This window comes from Haliotis rufescens, unplaced genomic scaffold (assembly GCF_023055435.1).
Source record: "Haliotis rufescens isolate VD_foot unplaced genomic scaffold, xgHalRufe1.0.p SCAF_3, whole genome shotgun sequence".
NCBI lineage: Eukaryota > Metazoa > Mollusca > Gastropoda > Lepetellida > Haliotidae > Haliotis > Haliotis rufescens.
The window spans coordinates 22,057,048-22,081,256 of NW_025964001.1; the positions used below are offsets into that span (position 1 = coordinate 22,057,048).

Consider the following 24,209-nt stretch of genomic DNA (forward strand, 5'->3'; position numbering starts at 1 on the left):
AAGCACCATATTTGAATGCCTTTTGGTATGATGAATGGATCAAACCAGCCTTCAGCTCTCCGAGTGACTGGTGAGTGAGTGAGTTGGGTTTTAACGCCACTTTTAACAATATTCCAGTTATATTGCGGCCTGTCAGCTTTATTTCGGAGGAAAGCCCGAAGTGATGCAGGTCTCAGACGTTTACCACTTCAGTGAAACCCCCGAGCACGGGTATGGTGCTGACAAACCTGGAAACATAATCGGGGGGAACCAGGTTTTGAACCCACAATCATAGGTTTCTGCCGTGCCCAAGGGACGCAACTCTGCACAGCGGCTGGGCCACCCTGCCCCCTTCCGAGTGACTGGTGTCCTTGGGGAGCCTTGATGCTCCCTCACATCACTAAAATGAACACAATTCTTTGTACATTTACAACAACCATGCATAATCCATTCACAGATGAATAAAGCATGATAGTATCAATTTATTTTCCTAACAAGAAATTTAGAAACAAACTTCTGTTGCATCAAGTGGTCATTATTTCAACGTTATGTCAATAACCTTCATCACAAAACATGACATTTATCAATGTAATCACATTACACTTGATATCGCACGCTATCTTCATATATATTTTCAAAGATGTATAGGTGTGACCCCACCAGTATTTCCCTGAAGAATTACCTCCATATACAGATCAACTATAGTTGACGAAAATAACAGAAGTGAACAATCACAGGCATCAGATAGAAGGATGAGAAAAATCACGGAAAAGCTGAGAACTTATAAAGCTTTAAAACCTCCGATATTTTTCACCAGAAATTATCATATTGAATTGGGGAAAAAATAATTCCCGACTTTAGATGGAAATATCACATGCTTGCAATCAGTCAAAATGGTGGAAGTTGATAAATAGAGGACTGAAACCATTAAACTAAAGTCTCCAGTTGTTGTTCTCACTGTTCAGCAGAATTTAATTGAGGAGAATCAATTTCATTTGAAATATCAAGAAAATATGTCAGAGATTTCCCCAGCAATCACGTGAGGGCGCCTTCTATGCAGAACAGCTGGTAAATCTGTTTACTTTGAGCAGATCCAAGATTCCTGTAAGGACAACAAGTAACATTGAACATTTCTGTTCTCTTATACAAACATACTGTTCATTGATAGAATTACCTTAAAATTAGATTTAGTTACCAAAATACTTTACAAGACAAACGGTTTTACTTTTGAGAACTGGTTTCCAGTTTATGGCCAGCACAAAGACAACAAGACAAGTGTCAAACTCCATACACGACCCAACCCAACCCAACCCAACCCAAATCTACATACAAAACTAAGTAAAACAAAAAGACAAAACACACAAAAAAACTAAGTAAAACAATAATTAACACCCCCAGCACAAGAACAAGTTGTATTCACAGAAACATTTAACCTGACACACGTATGTATTATCAGTTGTGTCTGCAAGCTTTGCTAGTACCTCATTCCCTTGCCAGCTTTAATATTTGCCAGTATCCCTTCTTTCTCTCTCTGGGAGATGCATCGGTCATATGCTCGGAAGATACTGCAATGCAAAACAAATTAAAATGATTTTCGTCAAAAGGAGTGAGAGTGAGTGAGTGAGTGAGTGAGTGAGTGAGTGAGTGAGTGAGTGAGTGAGTGAGTGAGTGAGTGAGTGAGTGAGTGAGTGAGTGAGCGAGTTTGGTTTTACACCGCTTTTAGCAATATTCCAGCAATATAACAGTGGGGGGTACTAGAAATGGCCTTTAAACATTGTACTCATGTGAGGGAATCAAATCCGGGCCTTTGGCGTGACGAGCAAACTCTTCAACCCCTATGCTCCCACCCCACACTGAACCAAAAGAAACGATTAATATATAAGGCGTGCTTGTGTGCGTGGGTGGGTATGTGAGTGAGTTCAAGTTTAATGTCTCATTGGCAATATTTCGGCCATATAGTGACAAGACCAAGTTAATATTTCCACAAGTCATGAGTTACATGTATATTTAAAAACAAATTTTATCAAACGCGTATGTGTGTCTGTCTGCTGAGATACCATGCTGCAGTTTAACATGAATACCCCACTCAGACACTGTATACTGACTCCTAGCCGACCAGTCCTTGTTTGCCAAGTGCCAGACAGGGTAACAACAAGTACCATCTTTTAACGTCTTTTGGTATGACGTGGCCGGGGATCGAACCCCGGACCTTCCTCTTTCCGGGCGGATGCTCTACCACTAGACCACAGAGGCTGTCCTCTATGTCGGGAGTGTCGTGAACTCCCAATTAAATCGTATGGCCAAGGCCCATCAGGCTTACTAATGACAGGGAGGCCCAGTCAGGTAAGGTGTTGCAATACACTGTGCAGAGTTCTGTCCCTTAGGCATGCATTGATCCTTTCATCAGCATGACCCATCTTCCTGAGGCAAGGGTGTAAACAGACTATAAAAAGTCCAGTTTCCACCCTTGCCAAACTAGGCTGGAATTTCTGGGCTTGATTGTGGCGCTACTAGTGGCTATTACGAGTCATGTCCCTTCTTTGTCCCTCCTATTGACCAATCAGATTCTATCTCTCATATCACTTGCATTGCTTCAAACAAAATGGTGGCTCCAGTAAGATGACCTGATCAATAATCAAGTTCTATATTGTAACAAAACGGCTCTTACCCTGCCAAGTGCATCAGTGAAAACATTCGGAATATAACGCCCATTTGACGGTACACATGCTTTGGAAATCCTGCAGTCGACTGAAAACGGCAATCTTGAATCCATGTTGTTTATGAACGGATGTCTACTTTGTTATGCGACTATGCATATACTCGTTCGTCCAGCCAAAATGTAACTCCAGAATTCCAGCCTAGTTCTGCAAGGGTGGAAACTGGACTTATATAGTCAGTTAATGTCTCTGCCTCGGAAAGATGACATGAGGTAAAGTATCTGTCATACATGAGAACTTCAATCAGTGGCTACCTCCATCAGTAGAGTTGTCAACTCACCTTGTTGGGGTAGGGTATCTGTCCTGCATTGTTACCACTGTCAACTCACCTTGTTGGGGTAGGGTATCTGTCCTGCATGGCTACCACTATCAACTCACCTTGTAGGAGTAGGGTATCTGTCCTGCATGGATACCTCTATCAACTCACCTTGTTGGGGTAGGGTATCTGTCCTGATGGATACCACTATCAACTCACCTTGTTGGGGTAGGGTATCTGTCCTGCATGGATACCACTGTCAACTCACCTTGTTGGGGAAGGGTATCTGTCCTGCATGGCTACCACTATCAACTCACCTTGTTGGGGAAGGGTATCTGTCCTGCATGGATACCACTATCAACTCACCTTGTTGGGGAAGGGTATCTGTCCTGCATGGCTACCACTGTCAACTCACCTTGTTGGGGTAGGGTATCTGTCCTGCATGGCTACCACTATCAACTCACCTTGTTGGGGAAGGGTATCTGTCCTGCATGGATACCACTATCAACTCACCTTGTTGGGGAAGGGTATCTGTCCTGCATGGCTACCACTGTCAACTCACCTTGTTGGGGTAGGGTATCTGTCCTGCATGGATACCACTATCAACTCACCTTGTTGGGGAAGGGTATCTGTCCTGCATGGCTACCACTATCAACTCACCTTGTTGGGGTAGGGTATCTGTCCTGCATGGCTACCACTATCAACTCACCTTGTAGGAGTAGGGTATCTGTCCTGCATGGATACCTCTATCAACTCACCTTGTTGGGGAAGGGTATCTGTCCTGCATGGATACCACTATCAACTCACCTTGTTTGGGAAGGGTATCTGTCCTGCATGGATACCTCTATCAACTCACCTTGTTGGGGTAGGGTATCTGGCCTGCATGGCTACCACTATCAACTCACCTTGTAGGAGTAGGGTATCTGTCCTGCATGGATACCTCTATCAACTCACCTTGTTGGGTAGGGTATCTGTCCTGCATGGCTACCACTATCAACTCACCTTGTTGGGGTAGGGTATCTGTCCTGATGGCTACCACTATCAACTCACCTTGTTGGGGTAGGGTATCTGTCGGTGATGGCCTTGGCCTTGTCTGCTGACATCCCATGTAACTGAATCAGCTGTTTACCGAACAACTCCCGTACAGTTAGATCCTGAAATGCAGATTATTTTTCACAAATTGTTTCAGTCATTTGAATGATTCATTGTTCATGATTTCTCATATAACATTACATCGTTATTAATTGAAATCATGCCTTCTCATGGGCTGATATTTAATACATTTCTAAGCAATTAATTTGTTAAGTTGAAAAATTAAAGAGTGTGCAGTGATTGAGTAATTCTATATTTTACCTTCAGCAACATGGAAGCCTAAAGTGATGCAGATCTAAAACATGTTCTTCATTGGTGAAATCTATGAGCATGGTGCTGACACGCCAAGGAAACAAAATCCAAGCAAATATTGGATTTGAACCCCAAATCATTGGATTCTGTCACGTCTAAGGGACAGAACTCTGTCCAGCTAGTTGTGCCGTAACAAAATAATTTCGGGATCACCTGCGGCAGTTTTATACTGAAATAACTATAGGAACCAACATGTTCTGACATGGGGTAGCCACAAGGTTTCTTCATGACAAATGTGAGTGCTAAAACATAGAACTTGGTTGCACCGACAACAATGCTCCTCAATGAAGGTGGTAGTTTGTTTGTTTGTTGTTTATCCCCCCACTCAGCAATATGACGGCAGTCTGTAAATAATCAAGTTTGGACCAGACAATCAGGTGATTGATATCATGAGCATCGATCCTCGCAATTGGGATATGATGACATGCATCAACCAAGTCAGCGAGCCTGATTACCCGATCCTGTCGGTCGCCTTTTATGACAAGCACAGTCACCTTTTACGGCAAGCATGGGTTGCTGAAGACCTATTTTACCCCGGATCTTCACAGGTGGTCAGTGAGTTGGTAGGTCACCTCCTAGTCTTGGCAAATTTTACACAGGTCGGGATAAAGCTGGTACTGACCTTGCTCTTCACGGAGGCGTAATTGAAATGCTGGAACGTTGTGAGAAGCTTCTCGGATTCTTCAATGTGGAAACTGCCATCCAGTTCTCGCAACATCTCCGGTGTACATGCCTGGAGGGACTTGGTCTGGAGACATCAAGGGATGATAATGAGAATCGTACATCTGTAAATACTGGCTTAGTGCCACTCTGAACAGTATTCCTGAACAGTATTTGGGAGGAAAGCCCCAAGTGATGCAGGTTGCAGATGTTTACCCCTTTGGTGAGACTGAAAAGCAGAGGTGAGAAACCTAGACAATCGGGGCAAATCAGGAATTTGTCACTGGTCTCTGAGCCGTCCAGTCCTTGTTTTAGCACCTAAATGCCGAACGCCAGGCAGAAGAAAGTGATTATAACAGTCACACAGAATGACTTACACTGATGATACATGCCAGATTATATTGGTCCATTCGTCACCACCTCGTGTTATTCCGGGACAAGTCGTATAGCGACTCGTGCCCCTATCGTGACCAATTTTGCAACTGGGTTTTATCTCAGCGCAAACGGGCACAGCTAAAAGAATTGTCAACTCATTGCGTAATGATTCACGTATGTTACCCCATATGTCATAAGTACATGTATTCCAAATGCTATTTAAAACACATCGGGACTTACAATATTATACAGTATGATTGAACACATATAACTGTATCTCAGATATATTTTTAGGTGCAAGACATATGCAAAATCAAAAATTATTCATGAGGGATTCTTTGACTGAAGTACTTGAAGTCATACACACATTCTGATTGGTTTGTCATATTTTCGCAGTGATTAACACTGATCATATATACCCTATAGAAGCTCTGCAGATACCTGGTCATGACAGTGAGGTATTTAGTAATCCATACCCTATAGAAGCTCTGCAGATACCTGGTCATGACAGCAAGGTATTAAGTAAACACTGATGTTACATACCCTATAGAAGCTCTGCAGATACCTGGTCATGACAGTGAGGTATTAAGTAAACACTGATGTTACATACCCTATAGAAGCTCTGCAGATACCTGGTCATGACAGTGAGGTATTTAGTAAACACTGATGTTACATACCCTATAGAAGCTCTGCAGATACCTGGTCATGACAGTGAGGTATTAAGTAAACACTGATGTTACATACCCTATAGAAGCTCTGCAGATACCTGGTCATGACAGTGAGGTATTTAGTAATCCATACCCTATAGAAGCTCTGCAGATACCTGGTCATGACAGTGAGGTATTAAGTAAACACTGATGTTACATACCCTATAGAAGCTCTGCAGATACCTGGTCATGACAGTGAGGTATTTAGTAAACACTGATCATACATACCCTATAGAAGCTCTGCAGATACCTGGTCATGACAGTGAGGTATTAAGTAAACACTGATGTTACATACCCTATAGAAGCTCTGCAGATACCTGGTCATGACAGTGAGGTATTTAGTTAACACTGATGTTACATACCCTATAGAAGCTCTGCAGATACCTGGTCATGACAGTGAGGTATTAAGTAAACACTGATGTTACATACCCTATAGAAGCTCTGCAGATACCTGGTCATGACAGTGAGGTATTTAGTAAACACTGATGTTACATACCCTATAGAAGCTCTGAAGATACCTGGTCATGACAATGAGGTATTTAGTAATCCATACCCTATAGAAGCTCTGCAGATACCTGGTCATGACAGAGAGGTATTTAGTAAACACTGATGTTACATACCCTATAGAAGCTCTGCAGATACGTGGTCATGACAGTGAGGTATTTAGTTAACACTGATGTTACATACCCTATAGAAGCTCTGCAGATACCTGGTCATGACAGTGAGGTACGCCACAGTCTCCTTCACACCACTGGTCCTCTTCATCTTGAAGCCATCGATAACCTGCCAACACAACCATCGTCAGACTTGTGGCAGGATACTTAACTTCCAACAATGACATAATCAATGTGACATATGAGTGAGTGAGTGAATATGGTTTGACCAGAGCGTCAAAAACACGTCTTGGTTGCCTGCAGTGTCCCAGGGTAGTATTGGGTAAGTGAGTTGGGTTTAATGACACTTTTAACAGCATTCCAGTTATATCGTGTCATGTCAGCTTAATGTGGGAGGAAAGCCCGAAATGATGCAGGTCTCGTTTACCACTTCGGTGAAACCCCAAGCAGGGGTATGGTGCTGACAAACCTAGAAACATAATCGGGCGATCCGGTATTCGAACCCACAATCATAGGTTTCTGGCGTGCCCAAGGGACGCACTCTGCACAGTGAATCGCATAAAACATCTGAGAGCATGCTGCCAAAAACTGGGAAACGGAGGCACTAAAACACACACAACACACCTTCCACACTAGGCATGCGCAGAACAAGAGGGAAGTTGTCACGAAGATCAACAAACAGCGAGTAATTTTACAACTTACAGCACTAATATAATACTAGTCATCAAGAATATTCTATATTAGTGCTGTAATATGTATATTTACTTGCTGTTTGTTGATCCTCGTGACATGGCAATCGACTTTCTTCTGTTCTGTGCTTGCCTTGTTTGGAAGAATGCGATCTGTGTGTTTTTGTGCTGCCGCTTCCATGTGTTTTTGGTTACGTTCTCATGTTTTCTGTTGCTGATTCCATGTGTATTGTAGACATATGACAATTTTTGTGGTTTCAGTCTGTCAGTTTTCATTAGGAGGCCTGGTAGCATCCCTCTCAGGTACAGCCAAGCTGGTCTAACCTGATTGTCACTTAAAAGTTATGACTGTGTTGTGACAAGTGCTAAGTGGAGGTTACCTAGGAACAATACTGAGCCCTGTTCCACAAAGCGATCTTAGTGCTACGATTATCAAAAGTCAGTGTTAAACAATGGAAGTTTCGATCGTCTTTGGGGGAAGAATGCTTTGTTGAATGGAGTCCAACTTTGGAAGTATGAGTGAATTTGTGAGTTGTTCTTACACCACTTCCATCAATATTCCAGTAACATCACGACAGGGACACCAGAAATGAGCTTCACACATTGTACCCTTGTTGGGAATCGAACCTTGGCATCAACATAACCAGTGAATGCTTTAACGAAACCTTAAAAGCCGGCATGTATCTCTAGACATGTCTCCGACCATCTGTGTCTCCTTGCTCACCTGCGTGTTGACGATGGCCTGCTTTATCCTGTCTTCAGCGATGCTGAAGTGCTGCAGTGATCCGTAGTCTTCAATCAGATAGATGGCGTTGGCGATGCCGCTACGCTTCAGGCGGAACTGAAGGACATATATTACAAATAAGGAGCAGACCCCAGGAACACCTCTAATTTCTAACAGATCGTGCAGTATAGTATAGCTTTATGATAACAATATGCAATATATTGTCCTGGGCCCCGTTCCACAAAGCGATTATAGCGCTACGACTGTCATAAGCTTACGATCATCTTAGCACTACGATCGCTTTGTGGAACAGGGCCCTGTACACATAGAAAAATGAAAATGGATGCAACTAGCAGCACTGACAGTCATGTGGACCATACACCAGTATAGCTGTTTGAATCATTACAGACACTACTTCAACTGCAGCATGTGAGTTAAATGTAACTGACTTTTCTGCCAAGTCTATTCTGATAAGAAATCCAATGAAAGTTCAGACAGTCCACTTCCTACTTTCTTCACTAAATCAATATACTTTCTCTCAAACAAGGAAATCACAGTCTATAAGGCTTAAATAAATAAAAGAATTGGTTCTCAGGCAATGGCTTTTGAAAATATAGTGTGGGCGGGCAGTGTTCTGTTGTTGTTGTTTTTCCAGTTCAAACTAGTATGTAACCAAATTTTCTTTACAATAATTTCGGTGAAATCACGTTGTTCTTAATGATTGTTGCATTTCACTGCCAGGGTTGTGTGTTCAAGACATGGAATATTTAAAGATTTATTTTTTTGTGGAAAATGGAAATAAAAACAAAATGTGTGGCGGAATTTATGTTGATGCGGGCGGTGCTTGAGAACCAAGACTATTTTTTTTTTTTTCACCCAATAAGCACAGGGCTTCAGAGCAAGCGCAATGTCATGACATCACCAAAATTTGTGGAAGTGTGCAACATGTCACCAACATATAGATGGCAAGTTGGTCACAATGGTCAACCTGGGACTTGGTTTTCATACCATTCCAAATCTAATCTAAGACTCTAAATATACATTCCTGAGAGATGCAGAGACTGATAATCAAAAAGACCCCGGCAGATCCATGCAATCTGTCAATGGCCTGACACAGGAACGAATCTGAAACCCTGTAGTATTATCAAACTTCAATGAATCATTTGCCATGTACAACTGGTTCACCTTCTGCTCTCTGAACCTGCCATCTATCATACTGCTGACGAGGTCATCCATCCTCTTCCTCTCAATGATGAAGTCCAGCACAAGTTCTCTCCCCTTGGGCCTTTGCAGCTGCCCTGAAAGTAAATACACAAGTAGATCAGAGCCCCATTTTACGACTGTCGTAAGAGTATGGGAGTTACGATTGCCTTAGCTCTAAGATCACTTTGTGGAACATGACCCTGGACAGAAGTCACAGTTAATAAGAACCGATATTGTGGACAAACAATTGTGTTGTATGTTAACCAAATTAAGACAGTGAATGAGTGAGCGACTTGGGTTTAACTTTTACACTGCTTTTAGCAATAATCCATCAATATCAAGGCAGCAACACCAGAAATGGCTGTACCCATGTGCGGAAGACTCAGGCCAAGCCAAAGCATAAACCACTTGGCTGCCCAAAGTTACTACAGTGAAGACAACTCATGACAGGGTCAGCCTCACTCCACCCACCTGGCTGGGGCTGCAGCCTCTCCCTGGCTATCCACAACATGTCCCCAATCTGCAGTTCCCGCAGGTCGCACTCCACACCGTTCTTTATCAGCTCCGGCAGCAGCGTCTTACTCTGTGACTTGCTCCTGGAACATTACGCTCTTTAAGGACGAAAACTTTTAAACACTTTTTCCAGCCTAACCTGAAACTATTGCTTCTTTGCAGACATGTAAGTTCAAGTATTAGAAATATGTGAAATGCTGTACACCCCATAAAACCCAAACATTCCCCACAACCAAGCTCAATAAACTCATGAGCATCATAACAAAAGCATAATCCAGTCTGCCAAAAACGCTGCGTCTACTCAGGTCTTTGAAAGGCACTTAGTAATCATTAACATAAGGAAGAGAATATATGGATGTCAACTGAGTCTACTCGCCAAATACTTGGTTCTTTTTCAGCAGATTTTACTTCTTACACATTGGGTGTCATAGGCTAAGCTTACTACTATTATTAGGCTGTGAGATATGATGTGGCCATGCAGACTGTAACGAACTCAGTACTGTAACTGTAACTCAGGACTAACCCTCCATAGAACTCGCGATTGTCCACGCACAGCACTACATCAAAGGACCCGGGGGTGAGGCTGAAGTCTGGGGGTGGCAAGCTGGAGCTGGCGCTAGTGACGGACGAGGCTTGGGATCCTGCTGCGGAGAATGCAGGGGTGATGTCGGGCAGCGTCTCCTCCTCCCCCTCCTCCACACGTCTGGACTTGCCTGGACTTGGGAAAGTTGACTTGAACTTTGGAGCAGCTCTGTGTTGTAGCGATGAGGCCGTGAAAAGCTCATCAGAAGTGTGAACATTGTGTTGAAGTGTTTCTTGGTCACCAGGTGAAGGGTCTATTGTGGGAGCACTTCCAAGGAGGCGATCTCGTAGTGAGCTACTGTTTGACACTGTTGAACTACATGTGTTTGCATCAACAATTTTCTTTGTCTTTGGAGCTGAAAGGAATTTAAAAAAAGACCTGCTCAGTCAGTAAGACAAAAGTGAGATATTATTGTGCAACAAAACATTAATGAATATTACACCAGTGAAAATTTATGCTTTAAACAATTCTCTTTACAAAACTTGTAAATTAGAAACTGTTTTCAGCAAAGATAATGGCTTGATGTTCTCCATAAAACGTTCATACAAATTTCAGGGAGTGTTTCTCAATTATTCTGTTTTAAGTATGCACAATATGTGAACATGGTGAAATGTGATACGCATATACCATTTATACATCTGTAAGTATTAGACTTGATAACATGGTAACCTTGGTAACAGACCTCGAGTTTTGGCCTTTGCCTTTGAGTTTTTTCCTGGTTTCAAAGTCTCCTCAGGAGGTGTAGACAGATCATCTGTGTCACGGTCACAAATGTAGGCATACACAAAGTCTTCCCCGAGCCGTCTACAAGAAGAGGCAGCCATGACACACATACCAGGACAATACCCATCATAGGTGAAAACATGGACGATATTCAGAAAACGGGAAACTTCTGTTGATGGTTTAGCTATTATGTTCATGGACCCATTTTCATCATGTTCTCTGCCTGTGTGAGTAGCATATCTCAACCACATCTTGGAAATCAAAGCATGAGAAGGTCAAAGATTCCCACAAGCTTTTCTTAAAGTTAGAAAAATATCAACAACTCTTATTCTACATAGTGGCCCACAGAATGTCAAGGAACTTTTATTACATAAAAAATAACACTTACTTCGTGGTGTCAAGCTTGTATTTTTTCCCAGACTCAATCAAACACTGGTAGTTACACTTCACCAGGTAACCTATTGATATTACATCTGAAAATACAGAACAGGATGCAGTACCACCAACAGATTCTACACATGCATCTGTTCATTTCCCATTGATATATCCACCAGTTGGTTCACAATGTACACAAATGTCAAAAACCCTTCTGGCATACCACCACCACCACCACCACAAGAGCAATACTCAAGAGCCATACTTACTTCACTTAATGTGTGTATGGGGGTGGTGGGGTAGCCTAGTGGTTAAAGTGTTCGCTCATCATGCCAAAGACTTGGGTTTGATTTCCATAATGGGTACAGTGTGTGAAGCCCATTTCTGGTGTCCCTCACTGTGATATTGCTGGAATACTGCTAAATGCGGCGCAAAACCATACTCACTCACTCACTAATGTGTGTGTGCGTGTGTGTGTGCATGCGTGCGTGTGAGAGAAAATATCAATGTCCCTGATCTCACCACAGCTGGTTTTCTAGACGGGTGAATCAGTTTACTGTGTATATTGCAGCTAGGTTACAGGTAAACACCATCCATTCCCGGGAAACAAATTCTGGATTATAGGAATATTTATGTAACATAAAGAATTGTGACTACTCTGTATTGTCGAGAAAGCGAGACATCCAGATTATCGGGTTCTGGACTAACCGGGAAAGACTGCAGGTCTTCTTCACCTCATAAAATATTGTGATAAATATTGATAAGGCTAAACAAAATTAAAGAATCTGTTTACAGGCAATGTTTTAAAAATATAGTGCGGATGGACGGGGTCTTTTTTTGTGTTTTTGTGTTTGGTTCATGGTTCTTCAAACTAGTATAGTAACCAAATAAACAACTGTGTACAATCATCCTGGGGAAGGACCTCCCCCCATAAATGTATTCCTTGATGAGTAAAATACTTGATTACTGTATTTGACTACTGTTGGACTTGGAATATTTAAGGATTTTTAGGGTTTTTAAAAAAAATGGAAATAAAACAAAACATGCGGTTAACTTTATGATGATGCGGGCAGTGTCTGAGAGCCTAGACTATTATTTTTTTAGCCTAAGTTGTGTTCACTCGTACCATCAATGAGGACAGCAGCCTCCTCCTTCTTTGTCACCAGACGGAGATCCTCCGTCACGTACCAGTACCGCAACCTGCGACACAAAACACTCACCGTTTAACATGCTATACCCAAACAACCAGAAACAGAGCACTTCATATCGACCTTTAAAGTTTATGCTCACAAACCAATGTCCCAGAAGCCAGAAATATAAAACACACTCACAGATTGACTCAACACAACTTCATATTACCATGAAGTCCATATACTGTCATGCTGTAAAATGTAATAAAATCCTACTTGGTTGCTGCTGACTTTGAAGCAGCTGGAGGTAGTGATGGAGTTGTCTCCCCTTTTCTGTCAGACATAGCATGAAGGGCAGGTAGACGAGCTGGGTTCCTGTAAGTCGGAACAGTTGTCTCCCCTTCACTGTCGGACATCGCATGAAGGGCAGGTAGACGAGCAGGGTTCCTGTACGTGGGAGCAGTCGTCTCCCCTTCACTGTCTGACATTGCATGCAGAGATGGCAGCTGAGGGGGGATGCGGGAGGGCAGTGGAGGGACACGTGTATGTGTGCTGGACACATCGGTCATCTCCCCTCCATTGTCCACAACCTCGAGACGGTGAGCTAACTCACACCCTGTGTCCGTCAGACTGTATCTGGAATCAGTCAGAAAATGTATGAGTGAGTGAAAAGGCATCTTCCTGAGGAAAGAGTGTCCACCGTCAAAGTGTTAACCAGATCTTAATTACACAGATGTTGTCAATACTCAGCAAAATCCCTGTAGAATGTAAAGGTTAATTCAGGCTAGGACAGTCGAACCAGTGCTTCTAGTACAAGTACAAGTTGTTACGCCTTTATGAAACATTGATTTACAACACGGCTGATTGTTAGTCTTCAAAGACAATCGGGCATCCTCCTACTGTCCACAATAAGCAGCCATTGTGGCAATCAATCCCCAACAGTTCTCTTCCAACACAAGACAAGTTATGTGACATTTATCCTGCTGTGGATTTCCAAAAACAAAATGTGTTGACAACCTGATAAATACCCCTCTCCTTGAAAACAAAATAATGCAGTAAACATGTATTTCATGTGATCTTAACTTAATCCTCTGAATTAACCTGTGTACAAACATATTGGGGTGTTACGATTCACAGAGGAATCAGAAATCAGAAATTTACACACAATACATGATATGGCCACTTATTTCAATTTTGAGTACTCTCTAATATTTACAAAGTGTTGCAGTAACCTTGTCTCATATCTACTCTGGCTTGCATCACCTTCTTGTCTGTATTACCAGAAATACAAGTTAAACACAAATTGATTGATAGCAACAACTTCCTATTACACATAAAAAATATAGAATTTCACACCAAAATGGCACAAAATAAGTACATATTGTACCATCATGACACAAGTATCAGTAAATGTTTTGTTTGTTTGTTGTTTAATGCCGCACTCAGCAATAGTGGCAGCCTGAAAATATTCGAGTCTGTACACGATAATCCAGTGATCAATATTGTGAGCAACGATCCATACAATTGGGTTATAAGGACACGATATTAACCAAGTCAACGAGTCTGAAATCTGATCCACTTGGTTGTCCCTTACGACAAGCATAGGTTGCTGAGGACCAGTGCTAAAATGTCCTGGTAACGGGGGAGTCCCGATATGTATCCAAAAGTGCTTGTGGTGAATTAAGACCCTTGATACTGTAAATCTTGAAATCAATGCTTCTCCAAATGAATGAATGTGACTGCTGGCCCAAAGCCCAAAATGTGACTCATTATGAATGACCCCTCTTCCCCCCACCCCCCCCCCCCCCCCCCCCAAAAAAAAACCCCACCCTCCCACTAGCCCCAGTGGAATTACTAGTATATATAGAGAAACAGGCTTCTGTGAGGTCACAGGATGTCCATTATGTAATTTCTAGTTTTTGAATGACAGTTATATACTTGTTACAAGCGCTGCTCAATAAACAGTGATGTGGAATATACATACAGTAGTTGTTTGTTTTTATATCCAAGTTGGTATTTTTGCTATCCAAAATGGGAAGTGAGGCCGTTTTATTGTCATTTTGAGATATAAACGTGATGTTTAATCAATGCGAGCAAAGACCACTCACATTTTTCGCGTTTACTTCACACTCGCATTAATATTTCAAGATTTACAGTATATCTGGATATGCAGTCTCAGCTGCCCAGTAGGTAAGATGCTGACTTTGATGCAAACATATTACACATATTCCTGAAGCACCTCCACTGCGTGCACCTACTTTGCCGGACTGCTCTCCTTGATGATGAGCCCCTTCTTGATCAGTGTGCCCATCGAGGACCAGGACGTGTACCGGCAGCCTGGGTCTGCCTGTTGACATGAGCGAGGGACAAGGATTTAACAGTGGTCTTAACAATCACCGTGCACACAGAATGAGCTTTAGACACTGTAGAGAATCAAAGCTTGATTTCCAGTGTGAAGAGGATATATTACACTGGTTCTAGAAATATCTGTGCACACAGAATGATCCTGTGTGGACAATAAATTCTTAGACCACTATGTTAGGCCAGTGTTTATTAAAGAGGTAAGTGAATATTACTTTATCATCCAAAATTTGAGCCCACAGGAGATATCTTTTGGATGAGATCAAGGCATATCACCCAAATATCGCTACAATGAAATTGCATCACAATGCTTTGCAGACCATTGTGACATCATCCGTTACCATAACATACAAAATACAATGACATCAATAATCTCTCTGCCTCTGAAGCTGGTTAGCTGTACTTTCCAAATTGAGGACACTGGTTATTACTGTTTACAAACTGAAAAAGAATGATTTTGGACGATAAATAGCATCTCACCTGAATGTCTTTTGATTTAAAACACATCAACACTTGTTGCCAATAAGTTTAAAACTCCTCAGCCTTTAACAACTCATGTTAATACATAGAGAATCTCAACCGAGTGTCTTTTGATATCAAATATATCAATATGTTGATATATTTGATATAAAAAGACACAAGGGTGAGATTTTACTTATCATCCAACATCATTCTTCCAACTTTTTCAGTTTATAGACAGTGATAAGCAGTGTCTTAAGAGTAAAAAGTACTGCTACCAGCTTCAGTAGCAGAGCCATTAGTGATGTCATTTGGTTGTGACGTCATGGTAACCAATGACGTCACAATGGCCTGCAAAACATTGTGATGCAATTTCATTGCAGCGATATCTACAATGTAGATATCACTTGATCTCACCCAAGCGATATCTCCTGTGGGAGCCAGTTTCGGATGATAAATTTGATTCTCTATCAGTCAGCAATATTCCTGCTGACAACTGTCAACAATAGGTTTGTGGTCTACAGTGTCATGCATTGGGTTGGAGCTTGCTTCGTAACCTGCTGTCACATGTCAGCATACTCATAGGGTCAGGTTTATGGGCTCAGTGCAGGTTATGATGTCAGACCTAGTTTGTACAGGATACCATGTTCCCCGCACAGATGCAATGTCCTTGTATACATTACTTAGAGTGTGCGGTATTACCGTTACACCGGTATATTGTGGTGCAAATCTTCAGCAATATGTTTTGCGATACGTTTGTAAATGTATCAATATATTGGGGCAAATATAAATAAGTATTTTTATGTGTTCGATATGGAGATGGAAAATAATATCTTTCTGATACAACTTGTCTCTGATCTTTTAATCAATTTGCGTGTACACATCACGACTATCAAGCTTCTCACAGCGATAGCCCGTTCGCAGGTCTTTCCGAGAGTAAAATGTAGATGTTCAGCACTGGGAAGGAGCTTGTGCTTCCATGTGACCGTATTATCTCCCTTGATTGTTGCTGGGATACAAAATGGCAGATGATTCGACATCGTCGCAAATAAGCGAGCTAAAGCTGATGTCTGGCGATTCTTCGGCAATATATTGCAATAAGTATCGCAATACAGGTTAAAGTATGGCAATATATTGCTATACAAAATTCAGGTCAATACACAGCCCTATACATTACCACTGAAAATGACTTGTCAGCGAGAGGCTGGGCTCCTCTCACAATCTCAGCCTTTGTCATGAAGCCCCTGGTGTCTGGGTCCTGGAATCACGTTAATAACCTCATTATACAAGCATGAACATGAGGTTCTGTAAGCTTTGTATTTTAACAATGATTCACTGAAGTGTAAACCCTCGCAGCAATAACAATAACATCTTTGATGCAGGGAAAGGAACTCTTCCTGGTTCCCCAGCTCTTGCCATGGAGAGTGTGAGGTATCTGCAGAAACTTTTGTCAACTTTGGCATCCCACACACTTGATTGGGAACACAGGGGAAACAGGATTAAAATAATTAATTTTGGTGTCCCCAGTGCATTACTTGGCTTGCATATGACAGGCATTGACCGATACAGAGAGCAAGTAAAATGTATGCATGTAAAATGTTCCTATCTCATTATTGTGGCAAACTGTCTAACATAATGCTGGAATTCTAAGTCATCTTAAAAATTACACTTATTATGATGAACAGACTCTGTGTACATACAATATACATTTCATGTGAAACCAAAAGCAAAACACCCCCTCAAGTAATTGACAATGCATGTATTTTTCACTCTTGCCCACAACCAGGGTGCTTGTCTGAATGGGCCCTTTATGTGAAAATATCAAGTATTCCAGAGGTACCCCCATACAGCACAATGTTAAAATGACCCATTGTCTGTGGGCCTTTTTTCAAATTTAGGGGCTAAAAATACAAGGCCCCACCCTAGAATTATCCATGCACAAGCATGAGAAGCCACCATGGACTTTTCCTCAAAACAATTACAGAAAGGGCATGGTGCTGGGAGCCATGCAATGACATTATCAAAACCATCAGGAGTCCTCTCTAATGAACATGATGGGAGTCAAGATAACCCTTACCTGCATATTTCTGTACAAGCTCAGCAGGATAGCATAGGCTCCAGATCGGAACGCTGGGATGTAATCTCTGGAGCCTTTACTTCCGGATGACTTCCGGCGTTTCTGCAATGTCAACCATGACAACACATGTAATATTCACTTTCAAGATTTTAGATTTGCCATAAAGGCGTATCAAGTAATCCAATCACATAACTTTTCTTTGATATTGTTGGATCATTTTCGTTTTGTTTGTTGTATAGCACCACAGTCAGCAATACCAAACAATCCAGTGATTGACATAAATGGTTGGATTCTGATTAATTGTTATTTTATTGTTATTGTTGATTTTATATTTAAGCGGGCTTCATTTAAGTTGTAAAGGGAAGTAACTTTTTTGTTGTTGGTATCGCTATGTGCAAGAGACCGTGCTGTGAGCGGGGGACCATAGAGGTTATAAAACGGTAATTATGCAATCAAATATAAAACTTCAGTAACCGAGAAGTAAGACATTATTAAAGTGACCGTTTATTTTCATATTTGTGTCTAAATATTAGTATATTCATAGACATTTCTGCATTATTTTGCAGTCAATCAAGCTGACAGCACTACCTTAGTATTTTGTGGCAACGGCACTCTTCAACTTGAACAAGAATCAGTTAGAATATGAAACTAAGAATTAGAATAAATTATGAAGTTGAAGAATGACTTGACGTCCTCAATTCTAGAAACCCACATAAATATTATGACCAGCGTACCGATCGTCAGGGTATTATGACACGCAGGTAACCAAGTTTCTGAGCCTGATCCATTTAGTTGCCTCTTACAAGCACAGGTTGCCGCGACCTATTCTACCCCAGAATGTCCATTGCAAAAATCAAGCAGCCTGTCTTATTTCTGACATGTCTAACAGATCTGTCCAACACATAACATTAACATGAGTAAGGCATAAAATTGCAAGCTGTTGTGCTGCAAAATATTGATACAACCACCTATGTTTTAACAATATATATTTCCAAACAAATCATGAACAACTGTTCATGAGTGGGAGACTGTGTTGAACCGTGGAGTCGGGGGGCAATAGGTCCTCAATGATGGAAGTGTGGGATGAACGTTTAGAGTTCAAGTGTGGATATCCCCATCTAATTCACACGAAGAAGCCAATGATGACATGCCATGAGTGCCACTGTCCGACAAAGAAAACCTTGGTGATTGCAACTTGTCTTTATGCCTCCTGAATTGTGCAAAGATCCAGCATACCTTGCTTAGGGTGTAAAGTAAGCCTAGGAACAGTCGAGTTAGATGATTCGAATGAGTCTCCTCAGAGTAGAGTCAACTGTAGCAGTTGAAGGCGGATGAGTGCCTTGGGAGGGTGGTGTAGAGTCGGACGTAGCAGTGGTAGGTGGCACAGCTATGTGTAAACCGTGCTGCTCTAAGGCCGAACGTCATGGCATACAGTAGGTTGATCCTGAGAAGAGATATGCTGATCAAAGGATGGATTGCACTGAGTCAAAGTAAAAGTAGATCTGAATTGAGCTGGGGTACTCTTGAGCAACCTACTGCGCAAAGCCAATCTTGATGGTGATCCAGAGAGACGTAGTATTGTTGATGATGTTGATGCTTAGGTGAGGGATATCGTTGTCAATCTGGCTGATGATGTGGATCTGGAGAAATGTCACAATATCGATCTTCATGCTGAAGTAAAGTATTGATCTGTAGCAGAGGCATAGCAATGTCAATCCGAATGTCAATCCCTCGGAGGGGTGTATCGATAACAATTGATGAGTAGATGACGATCTGGGAAAGGAGGATATTGATGTCAACCTGATGAAGTGTCTCAATAATGTTGTTCAGATTGATGTCAAGAATGTCTACATGGTCTAGTCGAAGGTGAGGCGGAACATATTTGTTCCGAGGAGCGATAATCCAGATAGGTTTATGGACTTGGAGAAGCATAAGAGTAGGAGATCCTCGGTTGATATCGATCCGCAGGTGAAGAGCATCGATATCGGTCCTAATGGGGATTGGGTTCTAATGGATGACGTTCCTTATTGCGAGTAGAGTCTACTCATTGATGTCAATCCGAAGGTCGATCCAAATGTTGAGTCTGTTCTACTGGAGGAGGTTTTTTCGAATGTCAAGTCTGTTCAACCAGTGGATGGCAATCCGAAAGGTCGATCGGAATGTCAAGTCTCTTCTACCAGTGGAGGCCGTTCCAAAGGTCAATATAAATGTTGAACCTGTCCTACTAGTGGAGGTCGATCAGCAGGTCTTCCTGTCAATTGCGATTTGAATGGTGATTAGATTCTACCGATTGACGTCTCCCGGAAGTGCGATGTCTATCCAACTGACGATGTTGAGATGAATCATGATGTTGATCCGAATCACGGCAACTTCGATCCATCTATCGATGTCAATCCGAATCGTTGGAACTATTTGGAATGAGGGTCAACTGACAAAAAAATGTGAATACATTTTTTTGTGCAAAAACTGGCTTTTCTCCATATTAACTGTCTCATATGTTGCAGTTGTCTGAGGGAGATTAAATAATAATAAAAAATTCTCTGTAAATTCATACACCCAGAAAGAGAAGGAAGAGGCAGGGTATGTCAGGTGATCAGGTGGCTTGGGGTCATATCTCATGGGATAGCAATGATGCATGACCCAATGTTCCGGTGGTAACCATGGTGATGCTAGGATATGTTCGGGTAAATCAATTTTTTTGAAGCAAGAAACTTTGTCCTAGGACGTTTCCACACCAGGATCGATAAGTTTAAAAATTTGATATTAAAAATGCATCGCAACATAAACATTGTGACATCCCTAGTTCAAATAATGTCTATCAAACAGTTACAATTTTACAGTTAAATCACAACCACAACATGATGAACTTACTCTCTGTGGTCTTCCTGCATGTTCCTCATCAGAGCCCAATGAAATACTCCCAGTGGTGTCTATGGAGTTAGACATTGATGATGCATGTGTTGCTGATGCTGATGGGACTGTCTGTCTAATATGCGAACTGTCATTGGCTGGAATAGCATGTGTTGCTGGTGCTGATTGATTGGTTGTTTTTTTGGAGTGAGGGGGAGGTAGCATGTCTCCATCCTCTTCACTTTGAGGTACAGCATCAGAACTACCTGTGAACCCAAACCATAGTCAGTAAACATAAACAATAACAGTAACATGTTTAAAGCAAAAACCCTTTCAGACCCTCTTTATTTCTTGGTCTATTAGTTAGTGGGTAAAGGGAAGAAGATGAAAAAGAATATAAAAAGAAATATCAGATAGTTTCCTGTTCCACAATAACAGAACGTTTTCAGAATATTTCATGGGAGGAGGGAATGGGGGAACCAATGCACACCTTCAAACTTGAATATTATTTTATATCATAAACCTCTGGTGACGTCATCCTATTGTTCTCCAGTCGGGTTAAATCTCATAAACAGGGACGTTGTAATGTCCCTGGGATTTTATAGGATATTCAAGTCATATTTGCTATATAATGTGTTATAATATCCAAGGGATTTTATATGATGTCCTGGGTATTTTATTGATATAACTTCCGTTCAGAATTGTAACATGTAATGTAAAATCAAATGACAAATGTTTTCTTTATATTCCCGAGGATCGAACTCGCAACCTTCATATCTGTAGCCCAGTGAGTGTACCACAAGGCTATAGAGGTGTTGATAAGCCGCACTGCTTTTTAGAATGTCCTTTTCAAGATCCGTACGCCAGCAACAGATATTTTACGCCCGTTTCCTAAGGTTCATGGAAAGTATGTTCGAAACATAAAAATGTTGATAAATGTTGTTTTAAGTTTCTTTTCTCGGTTTATAAGTAAGATAAAACACTTCCCCTCAGGTTGTTATGATATTTAAAACCCTTTCCCTCGGAAAATCCCTCGGGATGCGGGTTTTAAATATCATAACAACCCTTGGACGTGTTTTATCCTATACTTAACAGTGAACTTTAAATAAGGATTCCAGATTGAAAACACAGGTAGTAGTTCGTCAGGGCTGTTTTCCGAAACCCATAAAGGTTTGGGTTAGAAAAGGCGATATCTTTAAAAGTAAGCATTTATGGACAAGATTGGCATATAGATTTTAGAAATATACTTGGCTCAAAAAGGAACAGTGCATATGATAAAATCATATGCAAACTTTCTTTTGATGCCAAGTATATATATGATTTGTGCCACACTTGTTTCACACTAAAATAACAGGTGGATCAGAAAATCCACCAGTTGGGACTTACTGAATGGCTGATAATAAAGGATGAAGGGATAAGGGAATGGACGCAGCTATGTTCATAACCTACAAGATCAATATTTACAAATTATGTCAGTGAAAATATTATCAGCCATTATAAGAATTTTCAGATAACTTACATGAGTCCAACATAGCTTTTTTAAATTCGTGCACAATGTTAATAAATTAGAATTCTTTTAATGATAACAACTAAGCATGTAGCAGGTTTAAGTGAGTGAGTGAGCGAGACAGCGAGTATGGTTTTAAGCCGCTTTTAGCAATATTCCAGCAATGTCACGGCGGGGGAAACCAGAAATTGGCTTCACACCTTGTACCCATGTCGGGACTCAAACCCGGGTCTTCGGCGTGCCCCAGCAGGTTTAAGAAAAGTACACAAACAATTTGTTCACCATAGGTTTCAATGTGCTTTGTCAGTCTGTCATCAAGCATCTTGCATATCTTGTCACCTGAAACATTACGAGAAGGGGTTTTAATGTATTATAATCAACACTGTGTAAAAAATGTCTGTAAATAATTGAGTCTGACCAGACAAACCAGTGATTGACATCATGAGCATCAACCCACGCAATTGGGATAAGATAACATTTATGAACCAAGTCAGCGTGCCTGACCACCCGATCCTGTTAGTCGCCTCTTACGACAAGCATAGTTGCCTTTTACGGCAAGCATGGCTTGCTGAAGAACTATTCTACCCCGGATCTTCACAGGTTGACTTGAACGGTTTCGTTTGTTTGTTTGTTTAACGCCGCACTCAGCAAGATCCTGTTAGTCAGCTCTTACGGCAAGAATGGGTTGCTGAAGACCCAATTCTACCCTGACACACTCATATAGTTTGTACATGTTAAAAACCTACCAAAGTTTTGCAGTATTTTGCAGTCTTTCCCTGTGTCGAGGTGGAGTGGAAAACATTTCAGTGACTTGAGCGCCTGCAAACAACAAACATCACTTGTCTACTCATTTAACACATTAGGGAGCACAGGTCAGGGACTTGGGTACAATTTTATAAAATTTGGAATGAAGTGTTTATTTTGTCCAAAATTCGAGATGTTTTGGGAAATTTCTTACTTTCATAATTGATGCTTCTTAGCAGTAGTTACCATCATATTATCATATTATTCATTTATATACCACAGGTATCCAGGTACTAGTATCAGCTCAAATGCAGTTCTATTTGTTCCCCTACTGTTTTGCATTCCAGTTATCATTCTCATCTCCCTGGGGGACTATACAACCCAAGCTGCCAATGGGTGCTAGAGGGTTTTAACATCCACCTCACATATCGGGTACCCATTCCCTGCTGGGTGAACAGAGGCACATTTGAACTAAGTCACTTGCCCAGGGTGACACCACACGTTTTGACACTTGGGTTTTGGGTGTATGTTTGTATTCGTGTTTCCCACATCTGGTCATCTACCATCTGACGAGTGGGTTCTTTTGAGTGCAAAGGGTGTATGTACTGTACACTAGGGGTAGTGACAACACTGTAAAGACCTGTAAACATTGTCGGTCCCAAGACTGAATAACAACTTGAGGGATACAATCTCAGCACCTGGCGCTTTTGACCGAATTATGAAGAAGTAACGGTGACCCTGTTTAAATCATAATGGAATTTTGCCAAACAATTGGTAATTTGTAAGATATGTTATCATGGTTATACAACATTCTTGCTCCAAGAAAGCAAGCATACTATGATACTGAATAGATCTGAAACAATCATGACCTTGCTGTAGATATACTGTGACTTCCATCCTTTCTCTGCTGCCTCGTCTCTCCATTCTTGCAGCCAGCGTTCAAACAGTGGATTCGGACATTTTGGTAGCTTCTTCTTACGTTTTCCCAGAACGGAAGTCATTTTCCTAAAAGGTAAAATGGTAGAACCATGCAACCATACATAACACTTTTAATATTGCCTAATTATCATGCATATGTCAAAATTAAATGATATGTTGTCACGTATTGACAGGGGAGTAATAACAAATTGTTGTATAAACAGGCTTAAACGGCACCTCAGCAATGAGCTGATCACTGACAACAGGCATTGATTGAAACCGCTTCCCACGCAGACCCCTGACGCTGGTCAGTAGAATCGGTAAATATAAAAATGCCGTGATGATACCATCCCCGTCGCCGATATTACTGACCTGCCTCAAACTGAATAAATCATCAACAAACACCCAGATTCAAGATGTTAGCCAATGGTGGAGGTTTGTCTCTATGATAAAACAGTGATCATTGTTGGGGTCCCGTTGGCGAACACACACCAAAAAAAGGAGGTGTGTATACATCATTAGTCATAATATTTTACCGTTATGAATTATCACGAAATTACCAGCCTTGCAAATCAAATTTTTCCGCCAAAATATCGGAAGTAGAACATTTTGCTGCGAACAACAAAAAACGAAATACACGA

General features: G+C 41.4%; 1 protein-coding gene across 1 annotated transcript; it reads right to left on the reverse strand.

Annotated features, from left to right (window-relative positions):
• Positions 1-416: 416 nt before the first annotated feature.
• On the reverse strand, positions 417-24,174 carry LOC124146461 (crossover junction endonuclease MUS81-like). Its single transcript, XM_048403917.1, has 21 exons — positions 24,105-24,174; positions 23,520-23,655; positions 22,653-22,725; positions 22,189-22,245; positions 20,421-20,665; positions 17,550-17,651; positions 16,650-16,730; positions 14,911-14,999; positions 12,929-13,288; positions 12,649-12,722; positions 11,536-11,620; positions 11,107-11,228; positions 10,365-10,779; positions 9,800-9,924; positions 9,311-9,423; positions 8,126-8,242; positions 6,786-6,881; positions 4,979-5,104; positions 4,003-4,106; positions 1,461-1,544; positions 417-1,081 (listed from the first exon to the last, which is right to left on the reverse strand). Exons 2-21 carry the CDS (start codon positions 23,649-23,651, stop codon positions 1,015-1,017), a joined length of 2,667 nt encoding a protein of 888 aa, XP_048259874.1. The 5' UTR covers positions 23,652-23,655; positions 24,105-24,174; the 3' UTR covers positions 417-1,014.
• Positions 24,175-24,209: the final 35 nt, after the last annotated feature.